The sequence below is a fragment of the Sphaeramia orbicularis genome, chromosome 3, assembly GCF_902148855.1.
Source record: "Sphaeramia orbicularis chromosome 3, fSphaOr1.1, whole genome shotgun sequence".
Classification (NCBI taxonomy): Eukaryota; Metazoa; Chordata; class Actinopteri; order Kurtiformes; family Apogonidae; genus Sphaeramia; species Sphaeramia orbicularis.
In genome coordinates, this window is record NC_043959.1 from 29,575,575 (window position 1) to 29,597,525 (window position 21,951).

At 36.4% G+C, this 21,951-nt stretch overlaps 1 protein-coding gene across 7 annotated transcripts in view; it reads left to right on the forward strand.

The window, feature by feature from the left end:
• Positions 1–12,895, forward strand: part of znf536 (zinc finger protein 536) — a 241,578-nt gene extending 228,683 nt beyond the window's left edge. For 6 of the 7 annotated variants that reach the window (XM_030128170.1, XM_030128179.1, XM_030128202.1 and 3 more), the window contains one exon: positions 8,480–9,632. In XM_030128170.1, coding sequence (XP_029984030.1) covers positions 8,480–8,721 — 242 coding nt within the window. In that variant the 3' untranslated portion in view covers positions 8,722–9,632. Of the gene's footprint in view, positions 1–8,479; positions 9,633–9,945 lie in introns of those variants that run through there. The other variant, XR_003934724.1, reaches the window with a different exon arrangement.
• Positions 12,896–21,951: the final 9,056 nt, after the last annotated feature.

Sequence of the window (21,951 nt, forward strand, 5' to 3'; positions counted from 1 at the left end):
TAAATTAGATCAAATGGTTCTCTAACTTAACCTTCCTTTTGTGTTAGGGCCGCACTGACCCATTTTAGGTTTTAAATGCATCAAGGCTTTTTAACTTTGTCAGGAATCTCTATTTCAACAAAATAATCCTTTTTTTTTCACTAAATTATGAAATGCACTGGTTGAAATTATAACCTCTGTGTTGTTAGGGTCAGTTTAGACCCAGTTATAAAAATAAGATTATATATGGTAAATGGACTGAACTTATATAGCGCATTTTCTACACCTTCATAGTGCCCAAAGCGCTTTACAATTCCTCTCATTCACACACACACACTCATACACCAACGGGCAATTGCTGCCATGTAAGGCGCTGCCTGGCCCTACTGGGAGCAATTCAGGGTTCAGTGTCTTGTCCAAGGACACTTCGACATGTGGACAGTCGGAGCCAGGATTCGAACCACCAACCCTTTGGTCATTGGACGACTCGCTCTACCAACTGAGCCACAGCCGCCCTATAAAGTAATAATTAGCTCCAAAACTGAAATCATAAGTGCACTGTCAGCCAACACACTGACAGCCAGCTCCTCTCCCAATCGTGAGCTTTTGGGGATTCTAGTGATGTGACGTTCATGAACGAATCGGATCTTTTGAACAGCTCTTTGAAATGAATGATGGGAACTGAGTCTTTGTAAAGAGCCTTTCACTTTTTTTTTTAAGGAGGGAGTGTCTGATTGCCTGTCAATTTAGTGTCACTGAGGAGGCATTGGCTTTATATACAGAGTAGAAGTGAGACAACTCCTGATGTGGTATCATTTTGATATTTACATTAGAGATATCAGGTATTTTACAGTGTTACTTGAAGTATTTTATTTGCACTACAGTTTTTTAGGTATTTAAGTACTGTAATTGCAGTGATTAATCAGTGTTGTGTTTTGTGCAATTCTTTCCGTATGTTTACACACATTTATTGCTCTTGTTTTGAGGAGAATAAAATGTTATTTCATAAGAAAATGTTTTATTTTCTTCTTCATTTTTAGGCTACAGACTAGTCCACATAATGTACCGTGATGTTTTTTTTGTCAAATTCCAGCATTTGCCTAATGTCACCTCTCATGTCATGTATTTAGCCCACACATTTTAACTAACTATTCTTTTTTACGGTAAGATAATATTTACTGCCGCGCCAATTAAACACCTTTAAAATGTAATGTCAATCATCACATGTAGCCTATTTAGTCATTAAAACATTGGTGTTTCAAAATAATGCCAAAAACATAAAAGAACCAGTCTTTTGAACGGCTCTTTTCAGTGAACGGCTCCTGATTGAACGGGTCCCTTCAAAGAACCAAAAAGTCCCATCACTAGGGGATTCTCATTTTGCCTTGTTATCCAGTATACCTGCACAAAAACAAAACAGGCAAAGACGTGCACGTCCAGACATGAGAGGTCAATTCAGTATAGAGGTGGTGACTTGCAGAGCGTACATTGAGGGGTTTTCGGACAAAAAAAAGGCCCAGAGGCTCACACCAAAAATATTAAAACTAATATTTTCATGGATAAGGAAGCCTAACAAGGTAACCAAGAGATGAGAAACAAATTGGATGATAGATAGATAGATAGATAGATAGATAGATAGATAGATAGATAGATAGATAGATAGATAGATAGATAGATAGATAGATAGATAGATAGATAGATAGATAGATAGATAGATAGATAGAGACAGCTGATTTAAGACATGGGTCAAAATCAACCCGTTAACATAAGACATGGTAACAGAAAGCTAACACAAGAGGAAGGTTAAACTCAAGTTGACTTCAGATTTCCAAAAATGAATGCAAGTTGAGGAACTCCCTCTAGTCAATTAGTAGTAACAACTGCAAGAGACTCCCCTTACGAAAAAAGTAACAAAAATCCTCATAATCTTTGCAGCTATTATATTTTTAAACAAGCTGGTGAAATCCCTGCACAGTGTATGTGTGTGTGTTTGTGTGTGTCTGAGGCTTTCAACCACATGTCAGAGTCTTCCCTCCATTGATATGTGACTCTTGTGTCTGTGCATGATCTAAAATATAACGGGTCATGTTCGGTCATAATCACTTTGAGAAAATCCAAGAGGTTTACCGCATCCAATGCCAAAACCTGTCAATACATTGTAACTAAGAAGACTTGGACTATGTAGCGATCATTCTCTGGTCTGATTTTAATACCGTGCATCCATATTTGTGGTTCAGTTTCGAGTGTCATTCTCACCTCCCTCTTTGGTGTTAAGTCCTTAGTGCTGCGGTTGTATTTACCTGTCAATCAAAGAATATCTGCTCTGTTTTTGCCGAGTAGTGTTGGTTTTCATGTTTTTTTTTTTTTGTGGCTAGCCCTAAAAAAGCTCCACCTTTCTAGTGCCAGTTTGGTTTGGTGTTATTCAAGAATAGCAAACTAGATCTTGATGGATTAACTGGAATTTAAAAATAAAGGAGTAAAGTGGCGCCCAGGGGAGTTTGAGAGGACTGTGACAGAGGTCAGACGGACATCGGGGGAAAGGACAGGGAAAATCTGACAGAGCGGTGGTGAGTGTGGCGCTGCCAGGCCACAGTCAGCATGTGAGCTCTTTTGGTTACCGGCACAGGCCAGAGGACATGGATTAATGATGGCATCTTTGGCCCTTCACAGTAGTCTGCCATGTGGCTTGGTAAGTGACTGCATATGTGTGTGTGTGTGTGTTTAAGTGTGTAAAACAGTGAAAGCTTTTCTTTAATTTTTTTAAATCCATAACAAAGTACAGCCTGAACGTCTCTAAGTTGGTCTGCAGAAGTCAATTTCAATCTCAACACTAACTCAAGTTTACACATCCTATCCAAACTTCTCTGAAGCCATGCAATCCAAATCAAAAGCTCTCTCTTTTTACCTAAACATCTCAGCGGAGATAAAACCGAGCTTTATTTGAATTTATTTTTAAAGTCTGTGGAGACAAATAGTAAGATACAGCAATGAAGGGGGGGCGGGGGTGTAGAGAGAAAAAAAAAAAAAAAAAAAAAGAGTTGAGTTGTTTGGGGGCATAACTCGCTCTCCCTAAGTGTAAAATGGGATGAGATATTCTGCCTCTCGGACTTAACGTAATGTAAGAGAGTGTGAAATTAAACTGCACACGAATAAAAGGGACCCTTCATTGTGTGCTGCCGACTTGCTTATCGGGAAATTCAGACAACTGGAACATCCAAAGCCTCCAAACTTGTAGCAATCCCTTTTGTCTGGCTCTGGAGCAAACAATGTAATATCAGAAAGCCAGAGAGGCTCCAAAGCCTGTGTCAGATTGCCAAACACAAAGTAGCTGCAAATCTTGCCTCCGCGCATCCTGCGTTGCCTTGTTGCATCCTCGTACCGCGTTTCCCCGTGTGTATGTATTAACGTGTGTCCGTCTTTATACTCGACTATATACACGCCTTGCTACCGCTAACCTCATGTGTATGCCAGTGAGTGCCTCAAATAGATTGTTTCCTCTTTAATTCCCCGGCCTTTCACCTATTGATATTCCGTGCACCTATCCCTGCGCCTCTTTTAAACCCCATATGTTAATTTGATTTAGAGCTTCTCCAACTGAATAAGAGCGAAAGGGAAGAAAAAGAAAAAAAAAGAAAAAAAAGAAAACGGCAAATGTACTGTTATTAATAACCTAAAGTACTTCAGAGGGGCTCAAACTCTCCCCCTCCATTCTGCCCCTCCCACTTCCTTCCTCCCTCCCTCTCCATTTTGTCCCCTCTGTCTGTCTGTGAGTGAATGAGCTAAGTGAAGTGGGTTATGATGGCGGTGTAATCGGCATCCCTCAAACAAACGGCTGGTGCTATTAAGGGCCATTGTGTTTGCTGCAGTGATGATCAGATTCAATCTAGGGAGAACATTCTGTGCTGGAGCTGTGGCAAGGGGGGAGATAGAGAAAAATACTTTGCCTCGTTGCGCTCTGCTATTGTGTTCAGGGGACTAGATGTATGCATGCTCTTCAAAAGATGCATATCGACTCAGGGAGCTGCAAAAGTTTAGTTCAGATGAATTTGCGGGGGCTCTGCACAGAGTGAGGTGAGTATTAAGTGTTGGGTAATGTTTTGAGGATGTATTTGCTTCAATAAAGAGTCCAGGCAGTGCTGCTGGGGTGGCACAGATGAGAAAATCACTTCTCTACTCCTTGTCCTCAACTTTACCCTATGCTTTTCAATCCATTTGTTGTTTTGTTTGTTTTTTTTCTCATTGTTGCTGTTGTTGAACACACCTTCATGAAGGCCAGTGACAGCCTGAAGGCCTGACAGGTTGACTTGTCTTCATGAGAGTATCATGGACTATAGACGGTATTGTTTTTTCAGTATTAATTTGCAGCTTTGTAAATACAAGCTGGACTGACTGTACGTATCCTGACCAAGGAAAATAAAATTCTCACTTTGTGCAGTAATCTACACCTGGCTTTTCTGCCTCCGTCCATAATAATATACATTATATAGACTAAATGTTGTCGAAAATTAATGTTTATTTGCAACATAGTATAGCAAACTATTACATGATCAAAAACAAATTAATTTTAGCTAAAAAAAAAAAAAGGTCTCTGTTTTGAATGTCTGGGGTCGCCAGAAATTTGTGATGTTAAAATGGGGTCACAAGCCAAAAAAGGTTGCGAACCACTGATCTAAAGAGTGACACATGAAATCCTCCTAAGACTGACAATGACAAGCGATCTCTCTGTTGTACACATCCACATATTTCTTGTATTTACATGTGTATCAGTGCGCTAAGTGTGGTCCGAAACATCTTTATCCCAAGGTTCAAAACATCCAGGACAAATGCGAACCGTCTCATGTTCCAAATGTCTAGGGTTCAAAAAGACCTGCTCCTGTGAATGGCACAGGTGTTAACCATCGTCCTTCTGTGCAGTGGAACAGCCGCGGCTCACAGTTTAGACAAAGCACACATACATACAAAGGCTAGCGCAGTCAACAATACATTTGTTTGTCCCTCAATATGGTGGAGACTGACCTAGTTCCCCGGATGTGTGACGTTAGCGAATACCATCTATAGCTCAAATCTTTATGTTACAAGCAGCGTTATGCAAGTTAGTTCCAATCTGTAATACATTACAGATTACTTGTTATTGTTATTTAAAAGTAAGTCCTTATCTTACAATATTTCTGTCTCAGAATTGTAATGATTCCTGTATTACTTTTGAGTTGCATACAAACTCTTGTCATAAATGAGACCACCCCCCCACCAAATACAAGAGATAGGAGAGCCTTGAGATGCATAAATTTGCACCCCCAAAGTACGTGTGGACAGATACCTCAGTACGTAACGCTACAGTCTACGATATTCAAAACAATTCTAACTAGTCATAGAAATGTTAGCTTACCTTGTCATTGCTGATCACAGGGATCATGCTAACTAGCTTTAGGGTTTGTAATGAGCATACGTCCATGTTACAGATGTACTGTCTTCTGCCGTCTTCACCCACTGACTGAACACGAATAGGAAATAGAATTTTCCTGCCGCATTTTTGATTCTTTTAGGTCTTGTGGTCTTGCTGCAAAAAGAAATCCATTACTGTAACGCATTACTTTTGTAATATGTTACACCCAAGACTGATTACAAGGCATTTATACTGTGCAATATTCTGTTTTAGTGAAATTGCACCGGGCTGCTTTTTTTGGGGTATATCAATTAATATACGATAACCATATATTTTCCGTGATAGATACTTTGGTCGTACATCTATGAGCCTTAATAGAAACCAAAATACAGCACTGGAGTTCATAATGCTATTACGAGGGATGTTCAATAAGTTCATGGCCTCACCCAGAAATACTAGTTGTTATAATACAGGATGTTACATTCTTTCGTGATGGGATAGTGATGCTTGAACATCGATGGACCAAGTGCATTTCTGTAAATGGAGACTATGTTGAAAAATAAAATATAAATTATCAGTCTGTGTTGTTCTGTTCTGGGTGAGGCCATGAACTTATTGAACGGCCCTCGTATGTCAGATAAGAGTTAAAGCTGCACAGGGGGGTATCATACCTAACTCCTAGTATTCCTTGTCAGTCTTCAGCAGAATCTTCTTGTGATTCTGTTCTGGTACTGACCCTGTGGCTAAAAAATGTAATAAAACAGCTGTAGGTTTGAGATCCACAGTCAATGACTCTTGCATCACAAACTCCTCACACAGTTCACTCTAATGACTTAGCAACCTCTTCTTTACCTCTAATTGTTGGCCACTAATCACCCTTGAGTCAAAGCTAACGTTTGTGTCAAATCTGATCAAGTTCCCACAAGCTATTCCTGAGACATTTCTTTATATACAGGGAATATAGATAAGGTTACAACAATCTTGACCTTTGACCTTTAGCTGACAAAATCTCCTCAGTTCATCCTTGAGCCAAAACGAATGTTTGTGCCAAACATTGTGATATTCTATTGAGTCATTTCTGAAATAATAAATGTTATACAGACGAACTTGATTGGGTTAATAGACTTTCTAAAAAAAAAGTGTAAAATAATGTGATTAATTTAATTCCTGCAACTTTTGCTGCAACCAAAACACCCTGGGTTTTTATTCTTTATCCATGCCAATTTCTTTTATGCGTAACATTAAATATACAGTATATCTATAATTTAAATATCTGAAAACTTCTATTTGTATATTATGCTGATAATTTATGTTATTGCTGTCATATTATTAGTTTCTGTTATACTAAGAATAAAACGGTGTAATGTGAATATAGGTCACAAAATGTGTTGTAAATTAAACCTTTTTTGTATTCCTCATCTTTAAGCATGATTCCTTTGTAAGTCACTTCCATTGGCGATGTTAGTGAAACTAACATCATCCCACACTATACCCATCATCAACAATCTCTCTCCTCTGTAATCTGTGCATTTTAATGTAATCTACTCATTGAAATCAATTGTAAAAATTGTCTTGATCAGGGAAAACCAAGGTGTTGTGTTCCATTTAGGTTCCTGTCCTATAATAGTTTCAGTAACCCTTAGAGGTCTGAGCCCATTTTGGCTGTTTTTGTGTACTTTTGATTTTGCCTTTATATACTGTGTAACAAAATGTTTATTATACCCATGTTTGGCATCTTTTTTTTTTGTCAGCACAACTTCATCTATATCATCTGCCTATTATTTTTCATTTTAACCTACTACTTCAACACAAAAGGCCAAAAAACACACAAAAACATAAAATCCGATTTGAAAAATGTATATAATTTATTGCATAGATAACACAAAGATGCTTAACGAACCTTTTCAAAGTCTTTAAAAATGAATATTGGTTCCAAATTTTAGGTATATCAAATCTAAATTTTAATATATTAAAACTACACTCAAATATTTGACATAAAAGACGAAGATATGGTAACACCCGCCCCACCTTATTTTCATACTTTTTTAGTTTAACAGTTTTTATTTAAGTTTTCAATGAACACATACAGTAACAAACAATGTTTCTGTAAAAAAAATAGGATACATACATTATTTAAATGAGGACAACTATGAGGAGAATATGCCCTTTTCCCACCCAGCCCACCACCCCGTCCTACCCTCCCAATTATCCCACTAGTTCTACCGAGTTCGAATCTACAAGGAGGACTTTTAATTCTCTTAATAATGAAAGGATTACAAAAGAGATGCCCAAAATATGACATAATAATCACAGATAAGAAAATGAAAAGGCAACCATTATAAAAAAGGAAAAACCAAAAAAAAAGGAAGACAAAGTTTCAAAATTAAACAAAACAAAAAGAAAAAAAAAAAGGGGGGGGGGGGTGCCTCACCATTCAGTTTTTCATCCTTATTCAGTGATTCTTGTAAATTCTCATAATATTCTAAGAAGGGAGTCCAGGTCTTTCTACATTTTTGCAAGGAACCTCATTTTCATACTTTTATTCACGTTTGTTTCCTCCGGTTTCAAAACGTCATATCTCCAGTTGTATTTGCTCTATCAACATCAAATTAAAAGTGGGAGAGTGTTTCAAGTCTGCACTTTCGAATGGAATTGTCCCCAGTGGGCTACGTGACCAACTTATGGCACTATGACGTGTTGAATACGTCATGTGATTCAGTTGCAGGGCCGTGACCGTGGACCCCTAAGGGTTAAACAGTAAACCTGGGAATCTAAACTAATATCTTGGTGTTAATTCATATTAAATTCGGGGCACCATTCTGATAGTTGCATCATACTTAAGTCTCCTGTGGACTGCCTATTCTGAACAACACTCACCTAAAAGCTATGACATATTACATACAACATATTACTTTAATAGTTGACATGGTGGTTTTTGAATGAGATTCTTTACTGCCTTCCTCTGCGTACAGTTTTCTATGTTGACAGCGACACCTTTCGTACTTATTATTATGAAGATAAATTATATAATATAATAGTGGCATCACACACTGCTTCAAAGCCTACTGCATTAGATAACAATGGTGAATCTCTTTCTCTTTGCTTGTCTCTTTCTAGGCCAGAGACCATTCAAGTGCAGTTACTGCCCCTACAGCGCCTCCCAGAAGGGTAACCTGAAGACCCACGTGCTGTGCGTCCACCGAATGCCCTTCGACAACAGCCAGTACCCCGACCGGCGGTTCAAGCGCTCCCGCCCTGAGTCCGATGGCGTAGAGAAGAGCCAAGACGACAGTCAAAGGACAAATGGAAGCCACGGGAGTAACAGCAACGTAGATGGCGTGTCTCGTTATCACGAGTGAAGCCTTGAGCGGAATCAACGTTTTATAATCAAAAAGTCGGGGTCTGAGTCAGATTATGCGTTATGTCAAATGCATTATGAGATCTGAACCCGCAAACAGATGCTCCTGTGTTGAGATGCACGTGAATGTTGGTTTTTATAGGACTAATTTCCAACTTTACAGGGTGTTGAAGACCCTTACCAAACAACAAGACAATGAAAAACTACTAGTGGACAATGCTGTGAATAGACCACACCTCCTACAGTATAAACACAAACTAAGCATACTCTCTGTGTGTTATTAGAAGTCTGTGAACATTTACTAAGCAAGCGTAATAACCTGTGTATTTGTGCCGAGGTGTGTAGTGCCGCATTATGTAATAACGGTGCAATATGTAATAATGTAATAATTTTTCACCTCATTATGTGAACACATTTTGTAATAATTCGGTGCATTATGTAATAAACCATGAAAATTGATGCTTTGATTGGAAAATCCATAATACCAGCAAAACAACATTTAGCATTCCAGCTTAAGTAGAATTCATTTTGAAAAACTAGTAGGATGCTTCATTGGTCAAACCTAAATCAAATGTAACCGTATTCATTATAATGGAAAATGTGTTGGCAAGTTAGAGATAAAAGTTGGACTAATTAAGTTTTACTGACATGAAACTTACCGGTGCACTGAAATTTTGGAAGATATACACACATGCAATCTGATAATGTCATGCAAATATTATACATGATATAAAGCATAAAAAATACAAACACAAATATAGAACAGAAAAAAAAGATTATTCCAGCTCCATTGGTGTGTTAATGCAACAACACAGGATAAAAGTAAATGAACATCAAATTGCCTAACAAAAAAATTTGGAATATTTCCAGCCTACAAAATAACTTGACCAGTGAAAGATCCTACTGTTTTTTGTTTTTTTTTTTAAATGAATTCTAATTAAGCTGGAATCCTTAATGTTGTTCTGCTGTTATGATGGTTTTTCCAATTAAGGCATCGATTTCAATGTTTTTTCGACGGTTTATTATATAATGCACCAAATTATTAAATTTTCTTTAAAAAAAGTGCTACACCCACATTTTGTAATAACTGTTGTAATATGTAATAATTTATTACAAAATGCGTTCAAGAATTTTATCACAAAATACAGCATTATTACATAAAGAGGTGAAAAATTATTACATTATTACATATTGCACCATTATTACATAATGCAGCACTACAAAGTGATTTAGCATTTTGTTTTTAACTGAGCACAGTAGATGATAATGTAAGAGTCGTGAGAAAACACAGTTCAAAACTGTTGATGAAATTGTACTTTTGAGACAAATCATGGAGGAAAGAGGCTGGAAAACAAAAGGGAAACTAGACGAACTAATCTAAAATCATTAGACAGACTTTTTTCCAAAAATAATGCTTTTATCAGAAAAATGATCCGTGTAAACGATTTAGTGGAGCAGTTACTGTAGGGGAAGATGGAGGAGAGAGAGGAGGGCCTCTGAGTGCATGCCACCACCACCGCCGCCGCCACCACCCCAGAACATAACACCAGTGGCTGCCATTTTCCCAGTGCGAGCGATGAGTGCTGTATGCATGTGTGTGTTGTAAGGTCAGTGGCGGCGATGGTGGCGTATGTGTGTCGGGGATAAGGAAGGGGGAGAGAGGGGGGTGGGGCATTGGTGCCAGCCTGACTGGAGCTGTCATCGCAGAGGAAATCAATTCAACGACTCACACACACAAACGCAGAAAAACACACACTCCTAGAGTCCTCCAGTGGTAACCCGACCCTGGACAGTACACCAGGGGGTCAAGTTAAGTTCCATCAGCTGGCCGGAGCCCCTCAAGTCACCTCCTTCTCTCCTCCACTCTCATTTTCTCTAATATAAGTCCAATCCAGTAGAATGGCTTGGAAAATACAACACAAATCAATCAGCGGTGTATTTAAAGCAGCCATTAGCCGACGTTAAGGCTTGTTCTGCTCTGGTTTTGGCAATTCAGTGTCTGGAGGTCACCTTACAGGCTCCACGTCAGAGAAGAGCAGGGCGCTTTAACTGACTGTGTCACATTATAGTGACAGATGACAGTGTTGTACTTTGGCAAAGACCTGGACTGAGCAGTGGATGATTTTTTTTTTTTTTTGAGGAAAAGAGCAGATATAACCATCTGTGCTCTGTACAAGTTTTATGGATCCAGCAAGGAGTTTCAGCAACATTTATTATCAGCTCAGACAAAAAGCAGGACTATCCTATTCTCTGATAAGCGCTTGTGAAGTTACTCTACAGGGTGGGACATGATCAGAAATTCGATAATCACTCACTTCATCCTGCTTCATGTCTATAATTAATTATACTACATTTTCACAGAAAATATCATAAAAGTTTTTATTATTATTATTTTGAAAGAAAGCATTGTCTCTCTGTATATAAGTAGTGTTGTATTTTTTATTCGTATGGGTGATATTCCTAAGGGGTAAAAACAGCATAAATCATTGAAAACAGACTGTTTTGATCTTGTAAAAATCAAGCTACATTGTTGTCAGGGCAGAAAAAAAAGAAAAGTGTAGACTTTGATTGTACTTTGTTGTGCCAGCGGCTGCTGGTTACTACTAGACGAGGAGAAGAAGAAAGTATGGTGGTTTGTGTTGTGCCTATGTTGGTGGTAGGGGGTTAGAAGCTGGGAGTTGTCGAGGGGTGGGTGGGTGGGTTGTTAATGTTTTTTTGATAAAGAGAAATGATCCGGACTTTAAAAAAGTCAATATCTTCCCGCACAAACCCACACAGACGCACACATACAACAACCACACATGCAGCAGAGGGGAGGGCTCTTAAACTCTTAAAACCCCAGGGCCTTAGTGCCACAGCTCTGCCTAAAGGAGTTTACAGTTCAACACACACACACACACATACACACACACACACACACACACACACACACAAGGAAATGGACACACACATGCACGTATGTACACGCAACAAGAACAACAACAGGGAAATATAATCTGTCATATACATGGAGAGGAGGAGTATGTAAAGAGGAAGGGGCAGCGGAAGTGTTAAAGAAAGAAAGAAAGAAAGAATGGAAGAAATAGAAAGAAAGACATAAGGAAGAAAGAAAGAAACAAAGAAAGAAAGAAACAAACAAACAAAGAAAAATAAATTGTCTATGATTTGTACTTTATCGCTACAGTTGGGATCTTTCTCTTCTTTTTCCTGACACAAAACTATTTCCAGTGTAAAACATCATCTTTAGCCTTGTTTTATTTTGTAATTTTTTTAACCAACAGGACGATAGTTGTCACTGCCTTAAAAAAATGGAGGTGTTTTTCCCACCAAATCAAACCCTACATGCGATCGGATCACTTAATGTAGTATATGCTTTAGGTTTTTAAGGCACTACTGTATTCTTGGTGGCTGTGGCTTGTTTTTCTGGGTGTGTGTATTCACCTGTGCGTGTGCTAAACATTTAAGTATACTAGCAAGATGTCTGTAAGAACAAAAAAAGTTTCTAAAACAGTACACATTCCATTTTTTGGCACCGGTACTTGGGCTTTTCCAGCTTACTAAAGCATGCGAATCAGACCAGTTTCATCATCTTTTTCAGATGAGGCAATAATTTTTTGTTTCGACACTGGAGAACGCCATTTGTTGTCATTCCTCTGTGACTTGTACTCTTTGTCCATCCCTGAGAATGATCTGCCATTTTCCCCCTGCTGTAATCCCAAAATAATCCATTCCATTGTCCCCATGCTGTTTGATCTTCGTCTAGCTTCCTATTGAAGTAGCACACACAGTTTGCTCTATTATAATCACTGGTGCTAGATATGAAAAAAAAAAAAAAGAAAAAAAAAAGAAACCATGCCCACTTATTTCAGCCTGCGATCTTAGTCCAAATACTGTCCACATTCCTAAATAAAGAAGATTTCTATAGCGTATGGGTGGAGAAGTGAGAAGAGGGGTTTTGCTGCAAACTATAATCTTATATTAACGTTAGATGACTTTGTATTTAAAAAAGAAGGAATATCCTTTCTCATTATTTATTACTACACATCTGTTTGACAGATACAAGATTGTTTTTTTTTTTTTCTTTCCCTTTGACGGTCCAGAAGTTCTGATGTACTTTCAAGCAGTAAGATTTATCTGTTGTTGTTTTCTGCAATAAAACCTCTACCTCTGGGAAACACTGGCTTTGTCTGTGGATCTTTAAAACGATGTCAGTCAATCCATTGGAGTATAAGTATAATTGTTGAAATGGAAGAAATGCATTTTTTTTTTTTTTAATAATTTGCAAATCCATGACTATCTTGAATACTGATCACAAAAAAGGTCAAGAGTTATGCTAACACTGAAATATTGACTTCTACCTTGCAAAGTGAGTATTCTTCAGTCCATTTATAACTTATATGCTAATAATTTATGATGCTAAGACGCAACAACAAAACTGAAAACAAGAATAAGAAGCACTCACATATCCAAATACACCCTGCAACTTAAGTCAGAACTCTCAAAATATTAACAATATTGTGAACTGTGTGGAATCTCCTGCTTTAAGGTTAGATTTGACTCCAATCCACCCAGTGTTAAAATATGACCTGTGTTTGTACAGCACAGGTGTCAAACATGCGGCCCGGGGGCCAAATCCAGCCCGCCAAAGGGTCCAGTCTTGCCCCTAGGCAAAAATTACACTGAACGTATTAATCATTTTAGTTCAGGTTCCACATACAGACCAATTTAATCTCCAGTGGGTCGGATCAGTAAAATACGATCATAAAAACCCATAAATACTTACAACTCTAAATTTTTGTCTTTGTAAATGTAAATATTTTCATGTCATTTTACTGTATTTACACTAAAACAAACTAACATTTCGCAAAAACACATAAAACCTCAACAAATATGAACATTTTAAAATGTCTTAAGTGTAATTTTAACAATATTCTGCCTTTTATTAAATGTTTTGTGTATTTGTGGATCCCCTGTGATCTGTAAGTTGTAATATAGATGTTTAAATGATAAACTGAGACATAATATTGTTAAAATTGCGCTTAGTTTTCTTAAGAAATTTCAGTTTGTTTTAATTTTAAAGGATAGTTGTTGGTAGATGTAAACATTTTCGTCATATAATTTGACTTTTTTTGCTCTAAAACATTGAGAAAAGTTTGGAGATGACATTATTTATATATCATTACCTCCGCCAAGGAGGTTATGTTTTTGCCAGGGTTTGTTTGTTTGTTTGTCTGTTTGTTTGTTTGTTTGTTTGTCTGTCCGTTAGTGTGCAACATAACTCAATAAGTTATGGACAGATTTGGATGAAATTTTCAGGGTTTGTTGGAAATGGGATAAGGAAGAAATGATTAAATTTTGGTGGTGATCGGGGGTGGGGGGGCCCATGGGGGGGGGGCACTGATCAGCCTTGGCAGAGGTCTGCGCTCTCCGAGTGCTTCTAGTTATGTTGTTATTTTACTGGTCTGGCCCACTTCAGATCAAATTTGGCTTAATGTGGCCCCTGAACTGAAATGAGTTTGACACCCCTGTTGTACAGTATGCTTGCATCTGCACCTGTGACACTATCCCACCACCTCTTACACACACTGAGAACTTACATCACAGTAGGGATGTAACAATATGAAAATTTCATATCACAATTATTATGACTAAAATTATCACGGTTATCATTATTATCACGGTACTGTTGAAATGTGCTCAAAAGGTTCAAAAAGTACTAATAAACACACTGAAATAATTTAACCCTTTTATGCATAGTGGTCACTACAGTGGACAGTCATTCTCCAGCTGTTCTCTTGTATATTCATGAGTTTTGTTGTTTTAGTTCCATACCAGCCAACACAGTGGACACTTATAGATCATCCCATACACTGTAATTCATACCATTACTGTAACTTTGCTATTCTTGATGAACCTGATCTGCAGTAACATGTTTCAGTGTAAATCAGTTGTTATTTGTTAGACAAAAAAGTTGTTGTTTTTTTTTTGCATATTATCTCCATGAAAAGAGTAATAATAATTAGCATTAGAATATGTTAAAATGTGACAAAAAATCAGATTTTATTACATTGTTTTAATATCAATTTCTGATATTGGGTTTTAAACATGTTTCTTTACTTCAAAAATTAAATGTATGGACATTTTTGTAACTCCATGAAAAAAAAAACAACAACTTGATCATATTGTTTTTTTCATGCCTATGGAGGAATAAAAACACTCAAGAAAAAAAATCTTAACTAAGGTTCTCATAATTAATGCGTGAAAGGGTTAACCAAGTTGTATTTTGAAAAAAATAACCTAAATAAAAATAATAAAAATTATAGGCACAATGTACTTTCTGTTGGCAGAAACATTCAAATAATAACATGTAAACATCAAACATACAAATGTGCATTAAAGACATCACCTTATGACCATTGGTTGACCATTTTCCATATGAAGTTTGAGTTGTTTTAGGGTCTCTCTCTCTCTCTTTCTCTTTCTTTTTCAAAGTGCAATAATCAAACACGGTTATCATGATAATTAGAATTTAAATGGTAATACTAACCATCAGGAATTTTACTGCGGTTTATCATTACATCCCTTCATCACAGGTGACTTAACTTGAAGAAAAGACTCACTTTGCACAATCCAAAAAAGAGATGATTAATAGCTTTATGTGATGAAAGTACAGCTACATTTTTATGAAGACATTTCCAATCAAATGTATGTGTGTAAAGTTAAAGTCTTTTTTTCCTTTAACCCTTTCATGCATAGTGGTCACTACAGTGGACAGCTATTCTACAGCTGATCTTTTGTATGTCCATGGATTTTGTTTTAGTTTCATATCTGCCAACACACTGGACGCTTATGCACCATCCCATACACTGCAACTAATAACATTACTGCAACTTTGCCATTCTTGATAAACCCGATCTAACATGTTTGAGTGTAAATCAATTGCTTGTTACTGTTATTAGACTGTAATTAACAACAAAAAGATTTTTTTTTTTGCACATTATCTCCATGAAGTGAGTAATGACTAGTATTAGAGTATGTTAAAATGTGAGAAAACATCAGATTAGCAGGAATAAAATGTTCTTATTTCATAGTTTTCACACAGTTTATCAGTAAATACTTGTTTTCTTTGCTTTCTTTGGTGTCCAGTTTAATGGACGTTTTTGCAACTCCATGAAAAACAGCTTCATGAAAAAATTTCAATCATATTGTTTTTTTTTAAATGCCTAAAGAGGAATAAAAACACTGAGGAAAAAAATCTTGATTAAGGTTCTCATAATTCATTCATGAAAGGGTTAATGATAAAGATAATAATAATAATTTGGAAAAAAGCAAGCAGCCAAACATTGCAAACTTTAACTTTATACAACAACCACTAGATAAACTCAACTTCCACATTAAAGGTGGGTAATCCTCACAACCCAAGCATTAAGGCCCTCCCCGTTACCCCTGCCACTCCATTTTGTGTGTTCACGTGAAGGGGTAAGTAAAGGGGAGGGCTGTTTGACCCTTGAAACTGAGATTTTTCAGGACTATGAACGGAGGGGTATGAGAAATCTCCCATCATTCTGTTCAAATGATCAGCAAGATGGAGGTAAACACAGCAAAAAAGTGCAGCAGTGTGATGAAAGAAACACAAATGTACACATTTTCTTTGGTATCAACTAAATCATTTGATCTACCGTTTCATGCCGTTTAAGTGTGTTATAGAATCACATTTCTGCAGTTTGTGGTTGATAGCCATAAAAAGGTGACCAAAGCCCATGCAACAGAGACTGTTTTTATTTTGGAAACAAAGTTGTCGCATCTGTTTACAGCAGCATCAATCACTGCTGATGACGTAACAGGTCTCGAAGGGTTGTCTCATTTCATAGGGGAATGTTTTAACAAGTGCAAAGGCCAAGGGGGAGGGGTAAGGGGGAGGGACAAGGGGTGAAATGGGATTAGGCTTAAGACTCCCATTTGAAGAAAAAAAATTATAAAATGTTGTCACTCATTGCCAAACTGTATATGAAAGTCGATTAATAAGTTCTAAATTCAATAATAAAACACTTCTAGTATTTTTAATTAGGATCATTTTATATTAGTTTTCACTTGTTCTATTCTCCTGCTTGTTTTAACTTGTTTTTTGTGAGTTCATTGTAGAGACAAGTAAACAAAGTTCATTATCTTCGGATCTGTGCATCTCAAAAGTTTCATTTTAATATCAAAATGTTCAGAAGACATGGCATGTGGCGTCCAGTTTAACCCTAACCCTAATCTTAACCCTAACCCAAATTTGCTGTCAAAGAATCAGTCCTTTGGCATTGTGACGTAGGCCTTTAGCCTTTGGAGGTAAGTGAAATGAGGAAGGAGATGAGGCAGAGGCAGGAGATGGTGTGGTCCACAATTTTAAAAAATATTTTCAGTAATCCTTTTTCCAGACAAAAGGGCAGGTGCTAACAAAGTGCAAATACCAAAAAGTGCAAGTGCATACGGAGATCAAAGCAGCAGTGTCTTCTCCAGCAACAGAGCCACAACTGTTGAAAATGGGCGCCTTTTATACTGTTCTACTAACTGGATAAAACCACTACAACTCCACAGGGGAGTTACAAATCTACATAAATTGTTAAAACTAATCTAAAACCTCCATAACTAAAACTCACAACCTTAACCTATCTAAAACCCAAGCTATATACCTAAAAACTCTAAACCCACACACCAAGGATAAATAAAAACCCATAAACCCATAAAATACACCTCCTGGTTCCCCCTCACATTTCCCTGCCTTGGTCCAGGCCAGAACCTTCTTAAGCGCTGTTGTTCAAGCAGGGACTCTTTTCGCTGATGGACCTGGACACAAGGACAGGGTAAGTATAAACACACCAAACACCATTCATTAAACACTTTAAAATCCACTATCGCACAGACACTAAACAAAACTAAACTTAAATATTGCACATTTATATTGCACTGCCTCTGTTTGTGACCTAATTTATGTCTCCCCTTTTCTCCAGGGCCAAGCAATCAATTAAAATACAAGTACCACTGGATGTAAAAACTGAAAGACAATAAAATCAATAAATGACTTTTAAAACCAATCATGCAGTTATTTTGTTTGTGCAAATATGTTTGTTTAACCCTTTCATGCACGAATTATGAGAACCTTAATCAAGATTTTTTTACCTGAGTGTTTTCATTTATCTTTAAACATGAAAAAAAAAAAACAATGTAATTGAAAAATGTCTTATGAAAAATAAATAAAAAGATAAATAAAAATAAAAAAGAAACATTAGAAAAAAGTAACACAATAAAATATAAGAATAAGAATAATCAGCTGGACACCATGCGTTTAATTTTTGAAGCAAAGAGACATTTATTTACTGATAAATTGTGTGAAAACTCGGGGGGGGGGGGCTTGTGATTCTGGGGGTTTATGCTCAGGGGAGATCTACACAAGGTTACCAATTCATGTCAGAAAAGATATGTAGTGTCTTAAAACTTTAATAAAGATATGTGTTAAAAAAAAAAAAAAAACACGAAAAACACGAAAAACAACAAAATCCATGAATACACAAGAGAACAGCTGTAGAATAGCTGTCCACTGTAGTGACCAGTATCCATGAAAGGGTTAAAGTGTTGTGCTGTCAAACTACATGTCCAAGTTAAAGTGCTTCAGTGAAAAAAGGTGCCTGTATTCATACTTAACGGTGACAAACAGCTGTTTGTCACAGGCATCTACTGAAAGGAACAGGATTTGCCTCTAGTCTCAAAAAGGGCTGGACAGTCGAGAAACCATGTCCTGTACGCTTTCTTTTTTTTTTTTTTTTTTTAGTTTCATAGGTTTAGAATGTTGACTAAATGGATCAACCTTGCCAAATATTCAAATAGTGATCTTGAATGTGAAAATGCTGTAACTTATTCATATGTGTTAATTAATGATGTATAAATGTCCACAACCAAAGTAATAACATAATTATAAACTGTTTATAAATTGTTTTTGAGGGACACTTAATGTAAAGTGGTGCCATCATAATGACTTTATGTCTCTGTTATTTTGAACAATTGTGACTGTACAAAAAATAAGGAAAAGAGGCCTTTTAATAACCTTTACAGACTAAAAATCTTTCTTAATGGAAACAAGTGATTGCTGTCAGTTCCACTGGTTGCCATAAGTTTCATCACCTTTTATAGAAGTTTTGAGGGATATGGGAAAAAATACACACAGAAAAGCACATGGGAAAGATGTCTAATAATCATAATAACAAAAACAATAATATTAATAATAATAATAATAATGAAAAAAATTGATGGATTGAATGATTTGGTTCAAGTAAAATTGCTCTTAAAAAAAACAAACTAAAGTGTGAGGTGTCATGTACAGAGGAGGAAACTGGAAAAGTGTGCAATGAAAGAAAAAAAAAAGAGATAAAAAAAAAGACAAAACTGCAGTTGAATTTGAAATGTTGTCCCTAGGATGAGCGCTTTTTACTGTTAATGGAGAAATAGAGTGCGTGGCATATTTAATGGGTTTTGTTTTTATTGTACAGCACTGAATAATTAACTGGGAAGCAGCATGTCACATAGATTTATCTTTTAATTAAAAGAACGTGGTTCACGCATATTTGAGTGGTAGTCCAAATAAATGCAATATCCAAATTTATGTTTTGTTTATCTTCCTGTTAATTATCCGGAGATTGTTCACTGTACAGCCCTTAATATTCTCTCTCTCTGCATCCATCTCTTCTCCTCTCTTTCCCTCTTTCTCCTAGTAATAACCAGTCAGGTTTTATTAATTTATGGATAATTGTGGCTACATGAATAAGGTGCATGGCATGAGACCAGCTCATTCTTATAAAGTGAGATGAATGCGTCGGGCTGGCTGATGCGTCCACATGACAGCAATAAAGAGAGGAACATTTTTTGTCCTTGTCTCTAGAATCAGACTAATTTTCCAATATCTGTTTTCCCATTAGTGCGGAGACAAGTGGAAACAACAAGTAACTCCATGGATGCGGGCAACATGCAGGGTGACAATATCAACCAAGGACAGAGACAACAAGACTTAACACATTAACATGTCGTAGAATATTCCCAAGAAAATAAAAAGGCTTTTGTAGATCATAAAAACATTCATTACTTCTGAAAATACAGCTACAATTTGGTTATGTGAGGATCATTATGGCAGTTTTTTAGGTTCAGTGAAACTAGGGAAGATTGTCAAAAGGTGCCTTAGAGACATTCTGCATTTTATACAGTTTGGTTAAATCCTGCAAATAAACTAAGTATACACATGCAACTCCCAAAGTTGGACAGTAAAAATATAACTCACTGAGCGATAATTTAGTGTGGTATGATTTGTATCGGACGATGAATATTGCTAAACAGTATTGTTAGTCCTCATAGGGAAAACACAATCATTTTTCCAGTAAAAAACCCCTTGACAATTTCTAAAGTGCACTAAAAAACCTGTAATTGACAGTACTCCATTGCTTTTTAATTTGTGGGGTTTTTTGTTGTGGTTTTTGTTGTGTTTTGTTTTTTGTTTTTTTTACATTTGATTTTCATATTTTATTTATCTGTTTTCCTTTCATTTTAGTCTGTTGTACCAATGTAAAATGTTTAATGTGTGAAAAGAAAGTAAAAAAAAAATAGAATGTGAGTTACAAAAAAAAAAAAAACAAACAAAAACTTTAATTTAAGATTTGGTCATAGATGTTAGAATACAAATTTTTTTTTTGTTTGTTTGTTTGTTTTCATCGACCAGCTTAAAAGTTGTCCAGTGAAAATAACCTCTCAAAGAACAGTCAATAGTAACTAAAAGTAGTTATCTACTGATGTAAAATGTTGAAAAATGTTGAACTAATCCTATCAATACAATGAAATAATTCAGGTAAAATGCAGTTATGCTTTGCAACATTGATTGACCATTAAAACCCCTGTAGTTCGACTAATAATAGTGGCTGTAGTCGTAATAGTTTTTGTTTTTTGTTTTTTTTATCATTATTAGTGATAGTTAACAAGACATTGTGGATAGAAAAACAATAACACATAAACAACAGGAAAATCAAACAAATAAACAAACCAAAAACAACATCAACAACAGAGTAATGACAAACAACAGCAACGACAACATCATATTACAATGAAAAAGATAATAAATGTAAAGGGCAACTAAACAATATAGATTGATTAGGGGTGATAGGGAAAAGGGGAAAAAGGAGTGTGAATGAAAGTGAGAAAGAGAGAGGGGGAAAATAATAATTATTGTAATAATGATAATGATAATAACAACAACAACACAAAAATATATAATAATAATACCAATAGTCTAATTTGCCAGTATTGTTGTGGTGGTGGGGGAAGCCAAAATACAACCATGGGTTAACTAATTTAATGTTAGTAGTTTGAATGTTCAATAAGTTTTCTCTGTTCAGATAAAATAACCAATAGATTTAATCTAGAGATTAGAGTTTGTTTATTGTTTGGTTGTTTTGGTTGTTTTTATGTTTTTTAAATCTAACTGATAAGTCTTTTAAAAATGGGAAAATATCATATTTTCACTGAAAAATGCAAAATGGAGTGTATAATGTTATAATAAAAGGTGATAAATAACTAAAGAAACTTTAAATGCAGAGAAAATTAATTTGGATGTTGCCACAAAAACAGCTTTAGGACTTAAGGTGTGAGAAGATGAACAATATAATCCCAAAAATGTATGGTATATTGTACCACCTCTCAGGTAAAGGTGCATCCACCAGTCAGACTGAAACCACCAAAACATCTACAGAAACAAAGACTGGCATGGATGCTCAGACCAGCTCGGAGGGTGGTTTCAGTAGAACTGAACCAACTCCTGCCAGCGTCAACTCCCAGAACTGACAGACCAGCATGGACTGAGAGAGGCCATCGAAGAGGACACATCACCAGACACTTCATCAGGTGAGGAGGAGGATGAAGAGAAATCCAATAAAATCCTTTGAGGTTAACATGAGGAGAGGTAAGGTGATGTTGACAACAGCACAGGTGTCATCAAGAACTAGGATACAATAAAAATGTACAAGAGATAGATGGGAAAACACTTATCTCCACATCTTTAATACAAGTATATATGTGGTATTTTCCCCACAGCATCAAAATTAGCAAATCCTGTTCATTGAACCTTTTTTTTGTGTGTGTGTTTAGGTGAAATGTGTGATGCTTTTAAACACCACCTCATCTGACTGCCATATGCTGGTATGTTCTATGCCATGGA